This window comes from Lampris incognitus, chromosome 2 (genome assembly GCF_029633865.1).
Source record: "Lampris incognitus isolate fLamInc1 chromosome 2, fLamInc1.hap2, whole genome shotgun sequence".
In the NCBI taxonomy this organism is placed as follows: Eukaryota; Metazoa; Chordata; class Actinopteri; order Lampriformes; family Lampridae; genus Lampris; species Lampris incognitus.
The window spans coordinates 9361162-9382013 of record NC_079212.1 but is presented as its reverse complement, the minus strand read 5'-3'; the positions used below and the strand labels follow the sequence as shown (position 1 = coordinate 9382013).

At 49.5% G+C, this 20852-nt stretch overlaps 1 protein-coding gene across 1 annotated transcript in view; it reads right to left on the bottom strand.

Annotated features, from left to right (window-relative positions):
• The window catches only part of LOC130108276 (hemicentin-2-like), a 29662-nt gene extending 27530 nt beyond the window's left edge, over positions 1 to 2132 (bottom strand). Inside the window, exon 1 of the mRNA XM_056275166.1 lies at positions 1844 to 2132. Coding sequence (XP_056131141.1) covers positions 1844 to 2132 — 289 coding nt within the window. The remainder of the gene's footprint in view (positions 1 to 1843) is intronic.
• Between the last annotated feature and the right edge of the window lie 18720 nt (positions 2133 to 20852).

Genomic DNA, 20852 nt, shown 5'->3' with positions numbered 1-20852 from the left:
AGAGGGACTGGATTGGATGTGTCTTTTACCTCCAAAGCGAGAGGGGTTGCTGTACTTATAAACAAAAACACAGAGTTTAAATTGAACTCAGTAGAAAAAGATGAGAATGGTAGATTCCTGCTTATTGATTGTGTTTTGAATATGAATAGGTTGACATTGGTAAATATATATGGTCCCAACTATGACAACCCAGCCTTCTTTGATGAGCTACTTCTAAGACTAGCGGCGGTTGAGGGTCTCTGCCTTATTGGTGGAGACTTTAATCTGGTCTTCAAACCAGCTATTGACCGCTCACTGCTCAAGGCACTTACACCATCTAAGGCATCTTTAGTATTGAATCACAGCATAAAAGAACTAGGAGTATGTGATATTTGGCGTACTCTCAACCCTAACAAGAAAGATTTCTCCTTTTTCTCTAATGTCGATGATTCTTGCTCTAGAAAATATATTCGCTAGGGTAAAGGATTGCTCTTATCTGGCTGCTGCACTATCAGATCATAATCCACTGAAGATGACCTGGGTAATAGAGCCTGTATAAACATTCTCTCAGAGATGGAGATTTAAAACATATATGCTGAAAGACCCAGAATTCATTGTATTTATGAACTCCCATATTTACCTGTTCCTTGAGGCCAATCTGAATTCAGCTTCTCAAGCAAATATTTGGGAGGCTGTCAAGGCATTTATGAGGGGATGTACCCTATCCTACAATGCACATAAGTTAAAAGAAAAAAGCCTGGTCAAAATTAGATGAAGAAATTAGAATACTTGAGCAATAGCACTCTGAAACTAAAAAGAGCAGACATTTTTTAAACTCTTTGACCATGAAGCAGATACCGAAGCAGCTTTAGCAAGGACTAACTACCACTATTACGAGTATGGAAACAAAACTGGTAAGCTCCTAGCATGGCAGATTAAGAGGGAAGAAACCGATAAAATTACCCACTCAACAACTACTGATGAGGGCAAATCCCTGGTAAGCCCATCGGAGATCAACGCGGAATTCAAAAAGCTTTATGAAACACTGTATAGATCGGATCACAACACCACTAATACTGCAGCGGAGCAATTTCTGGAAGGTTTACCTCTTCCTCAGATTAACACAGAAGATAACGATCGTCTGAATGCTGACATAAGTGAGGGGTTCTCCTGGCCATGAAGTCATTGCAGAATAATAAGGCCCCAGGACCAGATGGCTTCCCGATCGCATATTTTTAAACATTTTCAGATAAACTGTTCTCTCCTCTAACAAGTATGATTAAAGAAGCGATCTCTCCTCTGTTGCTCTCCCTGAGGTTTCTTCCTATTTTTTCTCCCTGTTAAAGGCTTTTTTTTTTTCTTTTTTTTTTAGGGAGTTGCTCCATATCCAGTGAGAGGGTCTAAGGACAGGATGTTGTGTTGCTGTAAAGCCCACTGAGGCAAATTTGTAATTTGTGATGCTGGGCTATACAAATAAAATTGACTTGACCTGAACACAACCTTGTTCTCCAGCAGAACGCTGCTCCCATTCCCCATCCATCTCACCATCTTAACCTCAACATTCATTTACAAGTTAATTATTTAATCTTCAGTATTTGTACAGGTTAAATGATAAAGCTTTTTGTGGAGTGGTTTTGTCTAATATCAAATTATGCAACAGATTTGATAGAATACCTTCAAATCAATGCAATTTGGCGTGTATCAACATTTCTGGTCTTTCAGGTAAACAAGTGATTTCTTTTTGTTACAGAGAAATCTGCCACGGCAGATAATTTGACTGTTTTGGGGATTTTCTTACTTGAACATACAACATTTTGCCTCAGTTTTGACTTGGCATTTTTGGTGTGTGGAAATGAAATCTCACCAATAACATCCAGTGAAATGCTGTTGCTGAGCCCAGATACTTCCTCCCCTCGCTGGATCTGGCACCAGTACGTTCCACTGTCAGTCAGGCTGGCAGAGCGTATGTTGTAACTGGGCAAACTGGGATCAGCAGACTGGCGAGGCGTTCCTTGATTGTTATCAAACCAGAGGTAAGTCCAGTCGGAAGAGCTGTTTCTGCCTTGGCAGAGGAGACTGACGGACTCCGTTGTGTAGACGTGTTGATCAGGATGCTCCAGAGACAACACGGGCGTCACACTGGCCATGGGCATCTCGGTGGGCATGGGAAAGCTGTATGAGGCTGGGGAAGAGTACGGGTTTGACCCGGTGATGCAGCGGTAAATAAAAGGGTGGATAAACTCTGACATTCAGTCAGTCAGTGTGTTTACATGCAAGTTAAAAATGTAATTTTAGTCCGATTAAGGCAATAATTTGAATATTGCATCTGCTTGATCAAACTACCTTCATCAAATTAAAGCTGAAATACACACTATTTTTCTATTAACCAATGTTTATTTGCATTTAACCTCCATTACATGATTAATTTAATCCCAACAGCCAGTATTTGTATTTCACTCTCAATGAGGTTTTCCCCAGTGATGGCGTGTATTATAGATATTAGAGTCTGCTTCGATACATGCATGCAGGAGACCTACAGACAGAAACCACATTGGATGGAACTGGAGCCGAATTGTGAGGAGGAACACTGCTCTTTATCTTTTATAAGATTACACATGATGATAATATAAGTGACATTATTAAGGATATCATAGAAACAAAGACATTGAAATGATTTAGTGTGTAAAACAAAGACAAATCATACACACAAAAAAAAGAAAAGAAAAATACTTGAACTGTAACGTACCATTAGAAGAGAGGTCAGTGGCTGAAAGAGACATAAAAATAAAAGACAACCATGTTCCTGTTTCCAAATGTCTTTGTTAAATTCCACAATTAAATTACCTGAATAATGAATTTAGCTTCCTCATTACAACTGTGAGCATGCAGATAGCTGCATGCGACTTCTGGTTGGGATTTTTAAGATTACTTCATCATCTTCCGTCGCCATTGGACAGAGAGGTAGGACTATTTCTAAAATCAAAACTAAACCATGAAGTGGAGGAAGTCTGACAGGGTTTGAACAACTGAATCTGTAACTGATCACACTTAAATTACATGTTGTGTCTGCGGTACTGAGGGAAGGTGATAGCCATCACAAAGCAATAAGGCCATGAGTTAAAACTTTCTTAACCTTGTCAATATTTCAAAAATGTATTGCTGTTGTTCCAGTATGACAGTAAAATCATTATTTGTGTCTTACTATTCAGATCACTGTAGTCAGCAAAGTCTTCACCCGCACAAAGAGCGGTCAAAGCTGTTGAACAGAAAGCAGGTTGGTTTCAGATCGGTATTCATTTCAATGCTTTAACTTCAGTTTTATCAATGTCACATTTCACTGTTCCAACTTTCACTCCTAGAAACAGCTGCAGAGGAAGCACTGACTAGTCTTTCAAATCCACATGCAGCTAAATCCCATATGTGCTCAAATCCAAACCTCTGTGGAGATGTTTCTGTCAAAATGAGTTTAGGACTCGGTGATATATGCATAGTACAGATCAAAACGTTTTGTCCTGCGTAAGGAAATACAATGCGAAGACATGTTGCAAAATCTCAAAAAGGTGAAGCTGAATTAAACTTACATATGATGCCAAAGAGCTCGATGAGACACATTTTCCATTGAGTTTTGTGTAACTGTGATGCAAGCATGGTGCATGGTTACCTTCAGTCAGATGACTCACAGGTTGAATCGGGGCATTAAGACCTTCAGTGACGGAACTGGGTGTGTTTGAAATTCATTCGATCTCACCTCAGGCCGGCCTGTTTTCCTGTCTCTGAAACGTGGAACTGTATTTGAAGAAACAGGAAGTGCGATGGTTTAACCACACTCAGATGTTTGTCATGACAGCCTCTGTTGTTGGTGATTTCTGGTAAAATGTAACCTCCTGTCCAACTGTAATAAACAGCAGTACGACAGCATATTTACAGAACTTACGATGTCATATTAAATGTAATTCAAAATCCAGATGTGCGAGCTTGGACTTTTTTCATGTCTTGTGATTGTCTTGATTTTGTATTCTGTTGATCAACTGTCTTGCCACAACTGTAACACTGAATTAAAAAAAAATTAGATAAAATATGTTGAAATAATGTTGCAGATTTTAATTAATTTTTAATTTAATTAATTTGAATAAGATTTTCATTGGGAGTGACAAGGAAGGACAGGATTAGGAACGAGTATATTAGAGGGACAGCTCAGGTTGGACGGTTTGGAGACAAAGCAAGAGAGACAAGGTGGAGATGGCTTGGACATGTGTGGAGGAGAGATGCTGGGTATATTGGGAGAAGGATGCTGAATATGGAGCTGCCAGGGAAGAGGAGAAGAGGAAGGCCAAAGAGGAGGTTTATGGATGTGGTGAGGGAGGACATGCAGGTGGCTGCTGTGACAGAGGAAGATGCAGAGGACAGGAAGAGATGGAAACGGATGATCCGCTGGGGCAACCCCCTAACGGGAGCAGCCGAAAGTAGCAGAGGATGTTTACATAATGTTGCAGGTAGATTTATTATCCAGAATGATAGTTCAAAATCTGAAGTTTAGCCAAAGTCACAAATGATTTCAGGTAGTTCCATGAAATGCCAATTTGTTTTTTTTTAACCATTAAAGTTAACTATCTAAAAGTTGGTGTGACACAAATCTTAGAAACTTGAATGAATTCTGCTTGTTATATTTTTGCTTTATATTTATGGCAGATACAGATCCATGTATTTAAATAGATACTAATACAAATACTCATACAGATGCATACAGATGATTCGTATTCTTCTGTTCTTCTGTTTGACCACTGGGTGTCAGCAAAGCAAAGAATAGAGAACACCGTCTGTAATGTCTGTGGCGCATCTCTTGCACACCAGGCAGCATGTCTCAAAGATGTTCTTCTTTTTTTTTAATGTCTTAATAAAGCTGATGGGATTCTCCAGAATTTGACCAAAAGTAACGAGGTAAGTTGATATTGATAACTGTTATCAATTCTTGTTTTAAACATACATCTAACAAAATACAACTATAAATCAAATATGTGCACGCTAAAAGAATGCTTGCCCTTACAGTGGTTACACGTGTATTTGAAATCAGTAGTTTAAGTAAAGGCAAAAACGACAGTAAGTAAGACTATGTTAGGCTGCTCATTCAGTGCAGTCCTTCCATTATAGTACACCAGAATATAACAAGTAACAATGTAACACCGTGACGCGCCTGAAGAAAGCGGCATGCGCACACTCGATTCACGCACTGGCCCCCTGCAGCGAGTCAGGAAATATGCAAATGACGTCACATTTCCCGGCAGATTCAAGAGGATTTAATGGCCGTTTTGTACCGACCCAAACCCAATGGCAAAACTCCGAACATGTTAAGAAATGATCTACTGTTGCATTTCCACACAGTTTAAGCCAGGGGACGTTTTACTTTTAAACGCGCTAGCTTAACCAAGAGCGTTACAACGCGTCTTACCATTACAAGAGACGGCGAGTTGGGCGAGACGCATCTGGCTGCAGACAAGATGGCGGACCTCCGCAAGAGGCACCTCCGCAGTTGACAGGACCATCACGTGACCTCCGCAGTTGACAGGAGCATGCGCAAGAGGCACTTGACAGGAGCATGCACAAAAGGCACAACAATAGCGATACGTTAGCTAGTGTAAGCTACTAATAAGACACGTTAGCCCCTAGCTAACGCGTCTGACCCTTTAGCCGAGCGGGTAGCGATGTCGCCTTGTGGTGCAGTACACCCGTATCGAATCCCGCACCGGGCAAGAAAATAACCGGTTAGTTACATTGGTGGCAGCGGTGGGATCCGGAAATGTGCAGAGCCTCAGAAGTCTCTTCCGGAGCGCGGGAATAACAAAGCGCGAGGGCGCGCTTCCGGGAGAGGGTGACGACTGTAAACTACTAATAAGACCCGTTAGCCCCTAGCTAACGGGTCTTATTAGTAGTTTACACTAGCTAGAAACAATAGCGATTGCTAGCTAACGCATCTTGTCTGCAGCCAGATGCATCTCAAAGGGACGCGAAGCGGTGTAGTCTGGTCAGTTAAGGGCAAATATGGGGTCAAGGCTGCAAAAAGTCATTCACATTTGAGCCAATGTTTTTCTGTTAATTTAGGGTCCAATAAAGAAAAAAATGCAAGGAGCCCAAAATTTTAGGTGGGGGAAGTCTCTGAAATGGCCACGCCCACTTTTTAGGCCTGGAAATCAGTATCTCGGCTCCTGAATGTCGCAGAGAGCTGATCATGGGCTCAAAAGAAGCAGAAGCACCACATTTATATAAGCATTATGAACAAACATATACCCCAAAACCTTTACTTTTTCAGGTATTTACAAAAAACTAATTTTCACTGGTCACATACATGGCCACGCCCACTTTTTAGCCCTGGGACTATATCTCAGGCTCAGCTCTCGGAGGTTGCCCCGAGTTGATATTGGGCTCAAAAGATGTGGAAATAACTATTTATATTAGTGCTCTGAACAAATATACTGTATGCCCTAAAACCTTCACGTTTTGAGCTATTCATGAACATGTTCTTTTTTCCATTGAATTGATCAGCAGCATGCAATCAACTTTAGCCAAATCTGTGCAAGAAGGCTATACAGTTTGTTTGAGTAAAAGTGTTACATCTACTCATGGAGTGCTAGTATTCAAGTTGACTCTTTGTTATAAGAGGAGGAACCCAGTAACCACCAAAGAAACAAAGCAAACCATGTGAGGTCCAAAAAAGTCTTTATTTTAACCTCACACATCCCATCAGACTGGATTCAAACACTTGCTGAGGCACTTGCAATAAATGAGACATTTCATCCCTCTGCCAGCACAAGAACATGAGGTACACTTATTAGATCTGCAACTACACACCCCTGTTACTTGAGACAATGTATCTCTTGTGGAAACTGTGCTCCACTTGACGAAGAGTTCCTCTCCTTCGGTAGTCCAACCCCATTCAATGACAGGGGGACAAGGGAGTTGTAGCAGGCTGTTTTACATTGTCCAAACTACCCTTCTTAATAACCTTGTAATGTGCCCCTGTCTCTTTCTGCACTACATTTATGTCCAGACAGCTGTTCGAGAGTTTCTCAGCAAATCGTGTAGAGTGAGATTTGGGCCGGTCGAAGCCCAAATCTTCAACTTTCTGCAGATAAATATTCTCGAGTTTGTGAAGATCAAAAACATTTTCTGAGCTGTCATCAATGAAGTTCCCTACTTCCTCCATGGCGATATATTCAGCATACTGGATCATGTCTGGGGAGTTCTGTGATGAAGTTCTTTCTTGCTTTATCCTGCAGCTCGCTGAACTGTATCTAGTAAGAAGAAATAATCAAATTATTAAAATATATATATATGGCCCGACTATAGCTCAACTTAAGAATTGAACTTAAAAGGGTATGTTGTGCTGGCTCACCTGTTACGGTATCTTGAGTGGCACTTCCTGTGATAGAATAACTCCCGTGATCTAACATCAGTTTCAAGTAATCTGAGTATTTTGCCATCATTCAGGACTTTGGCCATCATCTCTAGATTGTCTGTGAAATCCTTCACATGTTTTGCTGACTTTTCTTTTCCCGCAGCAGCTAACAATGGTTCTGATTTGTCCTTCTTCCGAGGGTTCTCAATGGCTGGCTCTTCACAATAGAAGCAAAGTTCGGCTCCAAACGCAAGACTAGGCCCAGCCTTTGCTCGTGTGTTTGCCCCAATAGTCTGGTGATCTGCAAGGTCCAGTTCTCTTTTCCGTTTACGATCCTTCGCACAATTGAAATGGCTGTTATTATAGCGATCATAGCAACTCTTGTGGATTTTATATCCATCCTGTAAAGTTTCTGCATTGACAGCTGACAGTCTCTGTGAAAGATTGATATCCGCATCATTGGTGATCAGTCCGGATTCCTCAAACAGTTTTACTTGGTGAAGCAGCTTAGGAGCTGTGACAGCAGTTATGTCCCTTCCACCAGATTCCTGTCATGAATTTAGAAATGAAATGTTGGACTCATTGCTGTCATAAACATTACATTACTGAAGGAATACGCATGAAAACTAACACTGTTGGACTCATTGATGTCATAAACATTATACTACTGAAGCACACACGTGAAAACTAACCTTGCAGACAATGCACAGGGTCTTGTTCCCTAGTTCCATAGTTAGGATGGGGGATCATCTGATCATGGAAAATCAGAACTAATTTAAACTTGATTTTTCTGTACACAAGTTTGTAACAGAGTGATGTTTCACTGGTATGGCACAATACATCCACCCTCCCACAAAAATAGCATGCAATAAACAATGTTATTTATTCTTCTGCATAGATACAAAATATAGTCCAATAAAAGTGTGTCCAAATATAGCATAATAAAAGTGTTGTTACTACAAATACTTTCACCCTTTCATACCAGCCAACTAAAAATGCCCAAAATTAACCAACATGTGTAGAGCAAGCAGACACACAAACACCAACTGTCCAAAAGTAGGTAATGCCTTAGCCAAATACTACAACTGTGCAACTGTGCTGTCGAGTGTATCGAGCAAGTCATGCTTGCAAGGCTAGTTAGGCCTACACATATGAGCTAAGGTGAAAATAATGTTTTACAAGGTAAACATACAAAAATAAAACAACACTGTTCCTTACCATCCATCCACGAGGTCAGGAACAAATTAACTCACTGATATGAAGGCCAGATGAGGCATGCATGTCATATTTTGGAAAATGTTTACAGTAAACTAGCTTTACTGAAACATGTGCACTTCTGCTTCCTTTCCTGTAGAATCAACCACTTGATAAACAAACAGCGCCAATTTGTAATTGTGGTCAGAGGCGGCATTACATCCCAAGTGATAAGAAGAACCACAGACAACTAAGATATTTTCTAAACTCATGATTCGTGTGTGTATTGTGCTTCATGCTTTATAACATAGGCAGCGAATGAGATTCATGTCAAATATAGCTTTTTACAACCTTCAGGAGCTGATACGTGAAACGTGACCAGTAAAAATTAGTTTTCTTAAAATATCTGAAAAAGTAAAGGTTTTGGGGTATATGTTTGTTCATAATGCTTATATAAATGTGGTGCTTCTGCTTCTTTTGAGCCCATGATCAGCTCTCTGCGACATTCAGGAGCCGAGATACTGATTTCCAGGCCTAAAAAGTGGGCGTGGCCATTTCAGAGACTTCCCCCACCTAAAATTTTGGGCTCCTTGCATTTTTTTCTTTATTGGACTCTAAATTAACAGAAAAACATAGGCTCAAATGTGAATGACTTTTTGCAGCCATTTTGCCTTAACTGACTAGACTAGTGCGGTGGCCTCGGGCTTCCTGGTGCAGTGGTCGCCGCGGGTCCATCAGGACCTCAGAATATGGCCGCTCCTACGCAAATGTGTCCGCAGCAGCACCTCCTCGTGGTGCCTCCTGTTTTCACAAAGTCTGCTGCGGGGGAGACCGGGTTCCCGGCGGTCTAGCCGGGTGGGTCGATTGGACTCGTTAGCCTTGGTTGGCAGCCAACCTAGGAGAAGGACAATTCTGATTTAAGACCTCCGCCTCATCCGTCTCCATTGCCAGTCGTCTCGCTGGTCCTGCCACTGGTGGTAGCTGGTCTCGGACGAGAGAGCGGGGCTGATGCTGTGCAACTCTTCCTCGCTTTAATCGTTGCGGGGGGTCATCTGTCATCCATCACAGGATGACTAGACGGTCCTCGTCGCTGCGGCGGACGAAGGACAACAAACGACCGTCACAAGAGCGGCTCAACTTTCGCCGCGAATCCGCTGCCACGTCACCTGCGTCGCTTGTGAGTCACTAATCGAAGTCCCCCTTGCTGCAACAGGTAACCCGGAACTACATATTCGTTCGTTAACCATAAGGTTGGTGACATACGGACTATGACAGAAAATATTGTGGCGAATTCGGGGGACAACTCAACCACGGGAACTGCCGCGGCCGGGAAGCGAACCCGTGTCGCCCGCACCGCAGGAGACATAGCTAACCGCTAGACCAAAGAGTCAGACCCGTCAGCCAGCGGCCAGCGTGTCATCTTATCCATGCACGTTACAATATTACACACGGGTTTTGAGAATGTTCACCAAGAGAAAAAAAAACAAAACAAAATAAAGATGACATGGACAACATATTGACTCAGCAACATACCCCCCCCCCGAACTTCTCAAAACTGCTGTAGTAGGGGTCAGTAGCTGAATTCTGGTAGTGCAACCTACTAATAAGACCCGTTAGCGGGTCTGACCCTTTAGTCGAGCGGTTAGTGATGTCGCCTTGTGGTGCAGTACACCTCGTATCGAATCCCGCACCGGGCAAGAAAATAACCGGTTACAGTAGCATAGCTTGTCATTATTCCCTAGCGTACATCTCTATGTGTGACATAAGCATCTCCCAACTAAAAGGGGGGGGGGGGGGTGACATAAAGAAGTTGGCCAGACTTCTAATTCCCACTTGCTGGAGAAAGTGCCCTATACACAATCTCGTACTGATGATTATGTAACCGGTTATTTTCTTGCCCGGTGCGGGATTCGATACTGGGTGTACTGCACCACAGGGCGACATCACTAACCGCTCGACTAAAGGGTCAGACTCGTTAGCTAGGGGGCTAACGTGTCTTATTAGTAGTTTACACCTGCAAGACTTACCATGAATAAATGGCAACGATATACACAGAATTGTCGACAAACTTTCCCATGTGCCCACCGGTGAACGGGTGAAAAGGTTCAAGTTGTACATATTGTAACGTACACGAATAAGTAGACACGTTAGCCTTTGGCTAACGGGTCGGACCCTTTAGTCGACTGGTTAACGTTGTCACCCGTGGTGAGGGAGATCCGGGTTCGCGTCCCGGGTACGGCGGTTCCCATACTGCCCCCTTAATTCGCTGCATTGGTGTTAGAAGTAAGTGGGGTGGTGAGACTGTGAGGTCATCGGAAGCGCGTGCGCCCAGAGGCGCGAGGGAGTACCCGCGCTTCCTGAAAGAGGGGGGTAATGTAACGTACACGAATAAGGTTAATGGGTCGGACCCTTTAGTCGACTGGTTAACGTTGTCGCCCGCGGTGCAGGAGATATGGGTTCGCGCCCCGGCTGTGGCGACGGTTCCCCGACTGCTCCCTTATTCGCTGTAATATCAAGTTACGTCCACAATTATGAGGACGGTCCGGACATTGTGGACGTAACTTGATATGTACAACTTGAAACTTTTCACCCGTTTGCCGGTAGGCGCAGGTGAAAGTTTGTCGACAATTCGGTGTATATCGTTGACATTTATCCATGGTAAACCTGGCAGGCATCGCGAAAAATATGCCATTGTGGTGGACACGTATTGGGGACAGAATTCAACCCAGGAACTAAGGGTTAAGTCATGGTTGCCCTGGCAGGTTAACGCAGGGTTAAGTTATGGTTGTCCAGCCAGTTTTCTGGTTATTCTTGCCACCTCCGCTCAGTCGAGCTGGGTTTGGTTGTCTCTCTGATTTACCGTGGATTAAAGAAAGTTGCCTACACGGCTAAAGTGTGAACCTACGGTCTTCTCCGTTCCTTCGGCTCTACACTGGTGACCCCGACGTCGGTTTTCGGATAAGTTTTCTGAAACCACACACATTATGGCTACGAACGCCGTTGTAATTAAACTGCCGGAGTTTTGGGAGTCTTCCGCGGCTACATGGTTCGCGCAGGCTGAGGCACAGTTCGCGCTCAGAGACATAACAGCAGACGAGACCAGGTACTACTACGTAGTGGCAGCGCTGGGGGGCGCTACGGCTTCCAGGATAAGCGGTTTCATAACCAACCCACCGGCCGATGGTAAATACGCCGCACTTAAACATCTCCTCCTTGAAACTTTTGAACTGTCAACAACGGAGAGAGCACGTCGCCTCTTCGCAATTCAGGGCTTGGGAGATGGCAAACCATCGGAGCTAATGAGCAGGATGTTAAACCTACTGGGTCAAGAAAAGCCATGTTTCCTGTTTATGGAGCTGTTTCTGCGCAACATGCCGCCCCACGTCCAGACTGCGCTCGCTAACTCCACCATCACTGATCCCCGTGAGCTGGCAAAGGAGGCTGACCGATTCTTCGTCGCTACACAACGTTCCTCCCATGCCGGGGTACTGGCTCCTACCTTCACTGGCCCCCCGCCGACATCGCGGGCGTGGCCCGACGGTGGCGCCACAGCATCAGACCGCTACAAGCCCTCTGGACTCTGTATGTACCACGCTCGATTTGGTGCGAAAGCTAAACGGTGCCGTTCCCCCTGCAACTACAGGCCGACGGGAAACGAGAGGGCCAACACTCAGTAGTGGCCATGAGTGTTGGCGATACGAGCAGGCTACTCTTCATCCTCGACACCATCTCCGGTCGGCGATTTCTTTGTGACACGGGCGCACAGAGAAGCGTGCTCCCTGCTACTGACGTCGACATCATGGGCGGGGAGCGGGGCCCCCAGTTGGCGACGGCTGACGGCAGCCCTATCCACACCTACGGCGTGCGGTCTGTAGAACTGTGTTTTGGTGGACAACGTTTCACGTGGGAGTTCGTCATGGCCAATGTAACGCTTCCCCTCCTCGGAGCTGATTTTTTGTGCGCTTACGGTTTGCTAGTGGACATTCAGAACAGCCGTCTGGTCGATGCCTTAACCCTCTCCTCCTTCGCATGTACGCGGAGGGAAGCGGCCTATGCAGGTCTAGCCAACTCTCTCTCAGAGGCAGACAAGTTCACCCGCCTCCTCGCTGAGTTCCCTGACCTCACCCAGCCTACCTTCTCTGCACCCACCGCTAAGCATGGGGTGGAGCATCACATTGCTACGAAGGGGCCCCCGGTCTACGCCAGAGCCAGGCGTCTCGACCCCGCCAAACTCGCCATTGCCAAGTCTTGAGTTCGAGCACCTGGAACGCATGGGGATCATCCGCCGCTCTGACAGCCCGTGGGCGTCCCCACTCCACATCGTCGCTAAGCCTGATGGAGGTTGGCGCCCATGCGGGGACTACCGCCGACTAAATGACGCCACCACGCCTGACCGCTATCCTGTCCCGCATATCCAGGACTTTTCTGCAAACCTGTCTGGCAAATGCGTCTTCTCAAAAGTCGACCTGGTCCGTGGTTATCATCAAGTTCCCGTGCACCCCTCAGACATCCCCAAGACAGCGGTGACAACCCCATTCGGCCTATTTGAATTCCTACGAATGCCATTTGGACTCAAAAACGCGGCCCAGTCCTTTCAGCGGCTGATGGATTCAGTGCTCCGTGGCCTTCCTTTCATCTTCGTCTATTTGGACGACATACTCATCGCCAGCGCCTCCGAGGAAGAACACCTGTCCCATCTTCATGCCCTCTTCACACGCCTCAGCCAGCATGGGCTGATCGTCAACCCGGCGAAGTGCCGGTTCGGGCTGAGAGCCATTGATTTCCTCGGGCACCGCATCACTGGGGACGGGGCAGTCCCCCTGCCCTCAAAGGTGGAAGCGGTGGCGGCCTTTCCGCGCCCCCAAACAGCTCGTGCGCTCAGGGAGTTCATCGGGATGGTGACATTCTACCACCGCTTCATTCCTCGAGCCGCCTTTATCATCCGGCCACTGTACGAGGCGCTGAAAGGCATGTCCCCCAACCAGGCGGTCGACTGGACAGCAGAGCGGGACCGTGCGTTCACCGAGACTAAAGCTGCGCTCTCCCAGGCTACCCTGCTAGCGCATCCTTCACCTACAGCGCCTATTTCCATAACCACGGATGCATCGGACTATGCTGTTGGTGCGGTTCACGAACAGTGGGTGGGGGGGGCTTGGCAGCCTTTGGCCTTTTTCAGTCGCCAGCTTACACCCCGAGAGCGCAAGTATAGTACTTTTGACAGGGAACTCCTCGGTCTCTGGCTCGCCGTCCGGCATTTCTGTTTCCTGCTAGAGGGCCGCGAGTTTACTGCGTACGTGGACCACAAGCCCCTCACGTTTGCCATGTCCAAGACGGCCGAGCCATGGTCCGCTCGCCAGCAGCGACAACTCTCCTACATTTCGGAATTCACTACCGACATCCAGCACGTCGCTGGTAAGTCTAACCAGGTAGCTGACTGCCTGTCTAGGGCAGTGATTGGAGCGGTTCACCTAGGCCTTGACTATGCACAGATGGCTGCTGACCAGGCCACGGACGCGAGCATCCTCCGTCTCCGGGCCTCCGACACGGGGCTCCGCCTGCAGGATGTTCCTTTCAGCGACACAGGTGCCACCCTCCTGTGTGACGTCTCCACAGGACAGCCCAGGCCCATCGTCCCGCACAGCTGGAGACGCCCCGTATTTGAAGCTGTACACGGCCTCTCTCATCCAGGCGGTAAGCCATCCGTGCGCCTGACCTCTGCTAAGTTTGTGTGGGAGGGACTTAAGAGAGACGTGAAAGCGTGGGCCGACTCGTGTGTTGCCTGTCAGCGGGCTAAGATACACCGCCACATTAAGGCGCCCCTGGAACGCTTCGCAGTGCCGGAGAGACGATTTGACCATGTCCACGTCGACCTGGTTGGTCCCCTACCCCCCTCCCATGGGTTCACCTACCTCTTCACTGTGGTGGACAGGACTACGCGCTGGCCTGAAGCTGTTCCCCTGGCATCCACGACGTCTGCTGATGTGGCCCGGGCTTTTATTGGGTCGTGGGTCTCACGTTTCGGTACGCCTTCCGACCTTTCATCTGACCGTGGGCCACAGTTTACCTCAGAGCTATGGAATGCTGTGGGTGAGGCTCTGGGCGTCAAGCTTCATCGCACTACCACCTACCACCCTCAGGCGAACGGCCTATGTGAGCGCTTCCACCGGTCCATGAAGGCTGCGCTTCGGGCTACTCTCAAGGACTGCAACTGGGTCGACAAGCTCCCATGGGTCATGCTGGGCCTGCGGACCGCCCCGAAGGAAGACCTACAAGCCTCCTCTTTGGAGCTGGTGTACGGCACACCGCTGCGAGTCCCAGGCGATTTCATGCCCAATGCAACGCGTCCCTGGTCAGCTGTGGACCAACGAGCCTCCTTGCTGGACGGGGTCAGAGCTTTCACACCCGTCCCTACCGCCCAACACGGCGCTCCGGTGTCCCAGGTGCCCCCAGGTCTGCAGTCAGCGGACTACGTGTTCATCCGTCACGACGCACACCGCCCCCCTCTGCAACCCCCTTATGACGGCCCCTTCCGCGTCCTGGAACGGGGAACTAAGCACCTGGTGGTGGATTTTGGGGGCACGGCCGAGCATGTTTCAGTGGACCGAGTTAAACCCGCACACCTGGACTTGACGCAGCCGTTGGAGTTAGCCCAACCTCCTCGTCGCGGTCGTCCCCCGGCTCCGCCTCCTCCCCCCGTGGAGGCCCGAGCTGCCTATTCTGCTCCTCAGGCCGACCTCCACAGGCCCGCGTCAATGCCTCCCAGAGACACTCCGGCCCCTGTTATCCGGAGCCGCCGCGGACGGCCTGTCGTCCACCCGCGCCTGCCTGACTTCGATTACTAGGGCGAATTCTGGGGGAGCTCATGTGGTGGACACGTATTGGGGACAGAATTCAACCCAGGAACTAAGGGTTAAGTCATGGTTGCCCTGGCAGGTTAACGCAGGGTTAAGTTATGGTTGTCCAGCCAGTTTTCTGGTTATTCTTGCCACGTCCGCTCAGTCGAGCTGGGTTTGGTTGTCTCTCTGATTTACCGTGGATTAAAGAAAGTTGCCTACACGGCTAAAGTGTGAACCTACGGTCTTCTCCGTTCCTTCGGCTCTACACTGGTGACCCCGACGTCGGTTTTCGGATAAGTTTTCTGAAACCACACACATTATGGCTACGAACGCCGTTGCAATTAAACTGCCGGAGTTTTGGGAGTCTTCCGCGGCTACATGGTTCGCGCAGGCTGAGGCACAGTTCGCGCTCAGAGACATAACAGCAGACGAGACCAGGTACTACTACGTAGTGGCAGCGCTGGGGGGCGCTACGGCTTCCAGGATAAGCGGTTTCATAACCAACCCACCGGCCGATGGTAAATACGCCGCACTTAAACATCTCCTCCTTGAAACTTTTGAACTGTCAACAACGGAGAGAGCACGTCGCCTCTTCGCAATTCAGGGCTTGGGAGATGGCAAACCATCGGAGCTAATGAGCAGGATGTTAAACCTACTGGGTCAAGAAAAGCCATGTTTCCTGTTTATGGAGCTGTTTCTGCGCAACATGCCGCCCCACGTCCAGACTGCGCTCGCTAACTCCACCATCACTGATCCCCGTGAGCTGGCAAAGGAGGCTGACCGATTCTTCGTCGCTACACAACGTTCCTCCCATGCCGGGGTACTGGCTCCTACCTTCACTGGCCCCCCGCCGACATCGCGGGCGTGGCCCGACGGTGGCGCCACAGCATCAGACCGCTACAAGCCCTCTGGACTCTGTATGTACCACGCTCGATTTGGTGCGAAAGCTAAACGGTGCCGTTCCCCCTGCAACTACAGGCCGACGGGAAACGAGAGGGCCAACACTCAGTAGTGGCCATGAGTGTTGGCGATACGAGCAGGCTACTCTTCATCCTCGACACCATCTCCGGTCGGCGATTTCTTTGTGACACGGGCGCACAGAGAAGTGTGCTCCCTGCTACTGACGTCGACATCATGGGCGGGGAGCGGGGCCCCCAGTTGGCGACGGCTGACGGCAGCCCTATCCACACCTACGGCGTGCGGTCTGTAGAACTGTGTTTTGGTGGACAACGTTTCACGTGGGAGTTCGTCATGGCCAATGTAACGCTTCCCCTCCTCGGAGCTGATTTTTTGTGCGCTTACGGTTTGCTAGTGGACATTCAGAACAGCCGTCTGGTCGATGCCTTAACCCTCTCCTCCTTCGCATGTACGCGGAGGGAAGCGGCCTATGCAGGTCTAGCCAACTCTCTCTCAGAGGCAGACAAGTTCACCCGCCTCCTCGCTGAGTTCCCTGACCTCACCCAGCCTACCTTCTCTGCACCCACCGCTAAGCATGGGGTGGAGCATCACATTGCTACGAAGGGGCCCCCGGTCTACGCCAGAGCCAGGCGTCTCGACCCCGCCAAACTCGCCATTGCCAAGTCTTGAGTTCGAGCACCTGGAACGCATGGGGATCATCCGCCGCTCTGACAGCCCGTGGGCGTCCCCACTCCACATCGTCGCTAAGCCTGATGGAGGTTGGCGCCCATGCGGGGACTACCGCCGACTAAATGACGCCACCACGCCTGACCGCTATCCTGTCCCGCATATCCAGGACTTTTCTGCAAACCTGTCTGGCAAATGCGTCTTCTCAAAAGTCGACCTGGTCCGTGGTTATCATCAAGTTCCCGTGCACCCCTCAGACATCCCCAAGACAGCGGTGACAACCCCATTCGGCCTATTTGAATTCCTACGAATGCCATTTGGACTCAAAAACGCGGCCCAGTCCTTTCAGCGGCTGATGGATTCAGTGCTCCGTGGCCTTCCTTTCATCTTCGTCTATTTGGACGACATACTCATCGCCAGCGCCTCCGAGGAAGAACACCTGTCCCATCTTCATGCCCTCTTCACACGCCTCAGCCAGCATGGGCTGATCGTCAACCCGGCGAAGTGCCGGTTCGGGCTGAGAGCCATTGATTTCCTCGGGCACCGCATCACTGGGGACGGGGCAGTCCCCCTGCCCTCAAAGGTGGAAGCGGTGGCGGCCTTTCCGCGCCCCCAAACAGCTCGTGCGCTCAGGGAGTTCATCGGGATGGTGACATTCTACCACCGCTTCATTCCTCGAGCCGCCTTTATCATCCGGCCACTGTACGAGGCGCTGAAAGGCATGTCCCCCAACCAGGCGGTCGACTGGACAGCAGAGCGGGACCGTGCGTTCACCGAGACTAAAGCTGCGCTCTCCCAGGCTACCCTGCTAGCGCATCCTTCACCTACAGCGCCTATTTCCATAACCACGGATGCATCGGACTATGCTGTTGGTGCGGTTCACGAACAGTGGGTGGGGGGGGCTTGGCAGCCTTTGGCCTTTTTCAGTCGCCAGCTTACACCCCGAGAGCGCAAGTATAGTACTTTTGACAGGGAACTCCTCGGTCTCTGGCTCGCCGTCCGGCATTTCTGTTTCCTGCTAGAGGGCCGCGAGTTTACTGCGTACGTGGACCACAAGCCCCTCACGTTTGCCATGTCCAAGACGGCCGAGCCATGGTCCGCTCGCCAGCAGCGACAACTCTCCTACATTTCGGAATTCACTACCGACATCCAGCACGTCGCTGGTAAGTCTAACCAGGTAGCTGACTGCCTGTCTAGGGCAGTGATTGGAGCGGTCCACCTAGGCCTTGACTATGCACAGATGGCTGCTGACCAGGCCACGGACGCGAGCATCCTCCGTCTCCGGGCCTCCGACACGGGGCTCCGCCTGCAGGACGTTCCTTTCAGCGACACAGGTGCCACCCTCCTGTGTGACGTCTCCACAGGACAGCCCAGGCCCATCGTCCCGCACAGCTGGAGACGCCCCGTATTTGAAGCTGTACACGGCCTCTCTCATCCAGGCGGTAAGCCATCCGTGCGCCTGACCTCTGCTAAGTTTGTGTGGGAGGGACTTAAGAGAGACGTGAAAGCGTGGGCCGACTCGTGTGTTGCCTGTCAGCGGGCTAAGATACACCGCCACATTAAGGCGCCCCTGGAACGCTTCGCAGTGCCGGAGAGACGATTTGACCATGTCCACGTCGACCTGGTTGGTCCCCTACCCCCCTCCCATGGGTTCACCTACCTCTTCACTGTGGTGGACAGGACTACGCGCTGGCCTGAAGCTGTTCCCCTGGCATCCACGACGTCTGCTGATGTGGCCCGGGCTTTTATTGGGTCGTGGGTCTCACGTTTCGGTACGCCTTCCGACCTTTCATCTGACCGTGGGCCACAGTTTACCTCAGAGCTATGGAATGCTGTGGGTGAGGCTCTGGGCGTCAAGCTTCATCGCACTACCACCTACCACCCTCAGGCGAACGGCCTATGTGAGCGCTTCCACCGGTCCATGAAGGCTGCGCTTCGGGCTACTCTCAAGGACTGCAACTGGGTCGACAAGCTCCCATGGGTCATGCTGGGCCTGCGGACCGCCCCGAAGGAAGACCTACAAGCCTCCTCTTTGGAGCTGGTGTACGGCACACCGCTGCGAGTCCCAGGCGATTTCATGCCCAATGCAACGCGTCCCTGGTCAGCTGTGGACCAACGAGCCTCCTTGCTGGACGGGGTCAGAGCTTTCACACCCGTCCCTACCGCCCAACACGGCGCTCCGGTGTCCCAGGTGCCCCCAGGTCTGCAGTCAGCGGACTACGTGTTCATCCGTCACGACGCACACCGCCCCCCTCTGCAACCCCCTTATGACGGCCCCTTCCGCGTCCTGGAACGGGGAACTAAGCACCTGGTGGTGGATTTTGGGGGCACTGCCGAGCATGTTTCAGTGGACCGAGTTAAACCCGCACACCTGGACTTGACGCAGCCGTTGGAGTTAGCCCAACCTCCTCGTCGCGGTCGTCCCCCGGCTCCGCCTCCTCCCCCCGTGGAGGCCCGAGCTGCCTATTCTGCTCCTCAGGCCGACCTCCACAGGCCCGCGTCAATGCCTCCCAGAGACACTCCGGCCCCTGTTATCCGGAGCCGCCGCGGACGGCCTGTCGTCCACCCGCGCCTGCCTGACTTCGATTACTAGGGCGAATTCTGGGGGAGCTCATGTGGTGGACACGTATTGGGGACAGAATTCAACCCAGGAACTAAGGGTTAAGTCATGGTTGCCCTGGCAGGTTAACGCAGGGTTAAGTTATGGTTGTCCAGCCAGTTTTCTGGTTATTCTTGCCACCTCCGCTCAGTCGAGCTGTGGGTTTTGTTTGTCTCGCTGATTTACCGTGGATTAAAGAAAGTTGCCTACACGGCTAAAGTGTGAACCTACGGTCTTCTCCGTTACTTCGGCTCTACACCATTGTCAATAGCGCGCGCCAACAAACAGGAAACTGGTGTGCCCGCTGCTGTAGAAACCGGAAGTCAGTGGACTACAGTTATGGTACAGAGTCGGTTTTGTTATTTAGTTGTAGGCTATTTCTTTCCATAATCCTAGAAGATATATTTTCATACGCTACTATAGCCTATAAAGAGCATACGGTTGTACCGACAGGGATACAGTAGTGCACAGAAGCCGTTTCCGTGGTTACCACGCGTGGAGCGCCGTGCGTTTGCTCGTGGAGCGCATTGAGACCCCGCGGATCCACACCGGGTGCACAGGCGTAGTGGTGTCGCTTACTGCCTGAAAACACCACGACTGCGGTTACGGATTCTGACCAGGGAGGCGCTGTCGTGGCAAGTTATCGCACGCACTTTTAAAGGACGGTAGTTATTATACCCATCAGGAAATTCAGCTTGTTTCCTGTCCCATCTAAGCTTTCTTATCTGTCACTGCCTAACATTCCTGGACGTTATCTGTTTTAGGCGAAAACTATGCAAATCATCCATTGCTCATGGCTGCTTAATCCAAATCAAGGAAGGTATCCCTGGCTGCAGGTGCTGGGCTAAGAACACACTGGACAATTTAGAGGCTCCAATTAGCCTTACGTGTACTGTATGTCATTGGACTGTGAAAGGAAAATCGACATCACTATGCAAACTGCACGCATGCGGCATGGTCGGTTGGAGTCAAAGTCAAGACCCCTCCTGCTGTGAGGCGACGGTGTTAACATTAACCCGCTGTGCCACCTGCTGTGTGCAATGCTATATGGTTCTACTGTTGGCTCTATTTTAAGATGTTGTCTTCTTCATGTGGCACATCCTCCCCAAAGTCAAATGAAATAAGTTTGCATGTGCCGACTTCTCTGACAAAAAAAAAAGTGCACTTGACCTTGTGCACGCTGTCCAGGATGTGTGTTGAATGTGGATGTATGTGCCATGAATGAAGGCTCTGAACAGAAAAAAGAAAACAGACAGGGTATCCTCTGGAG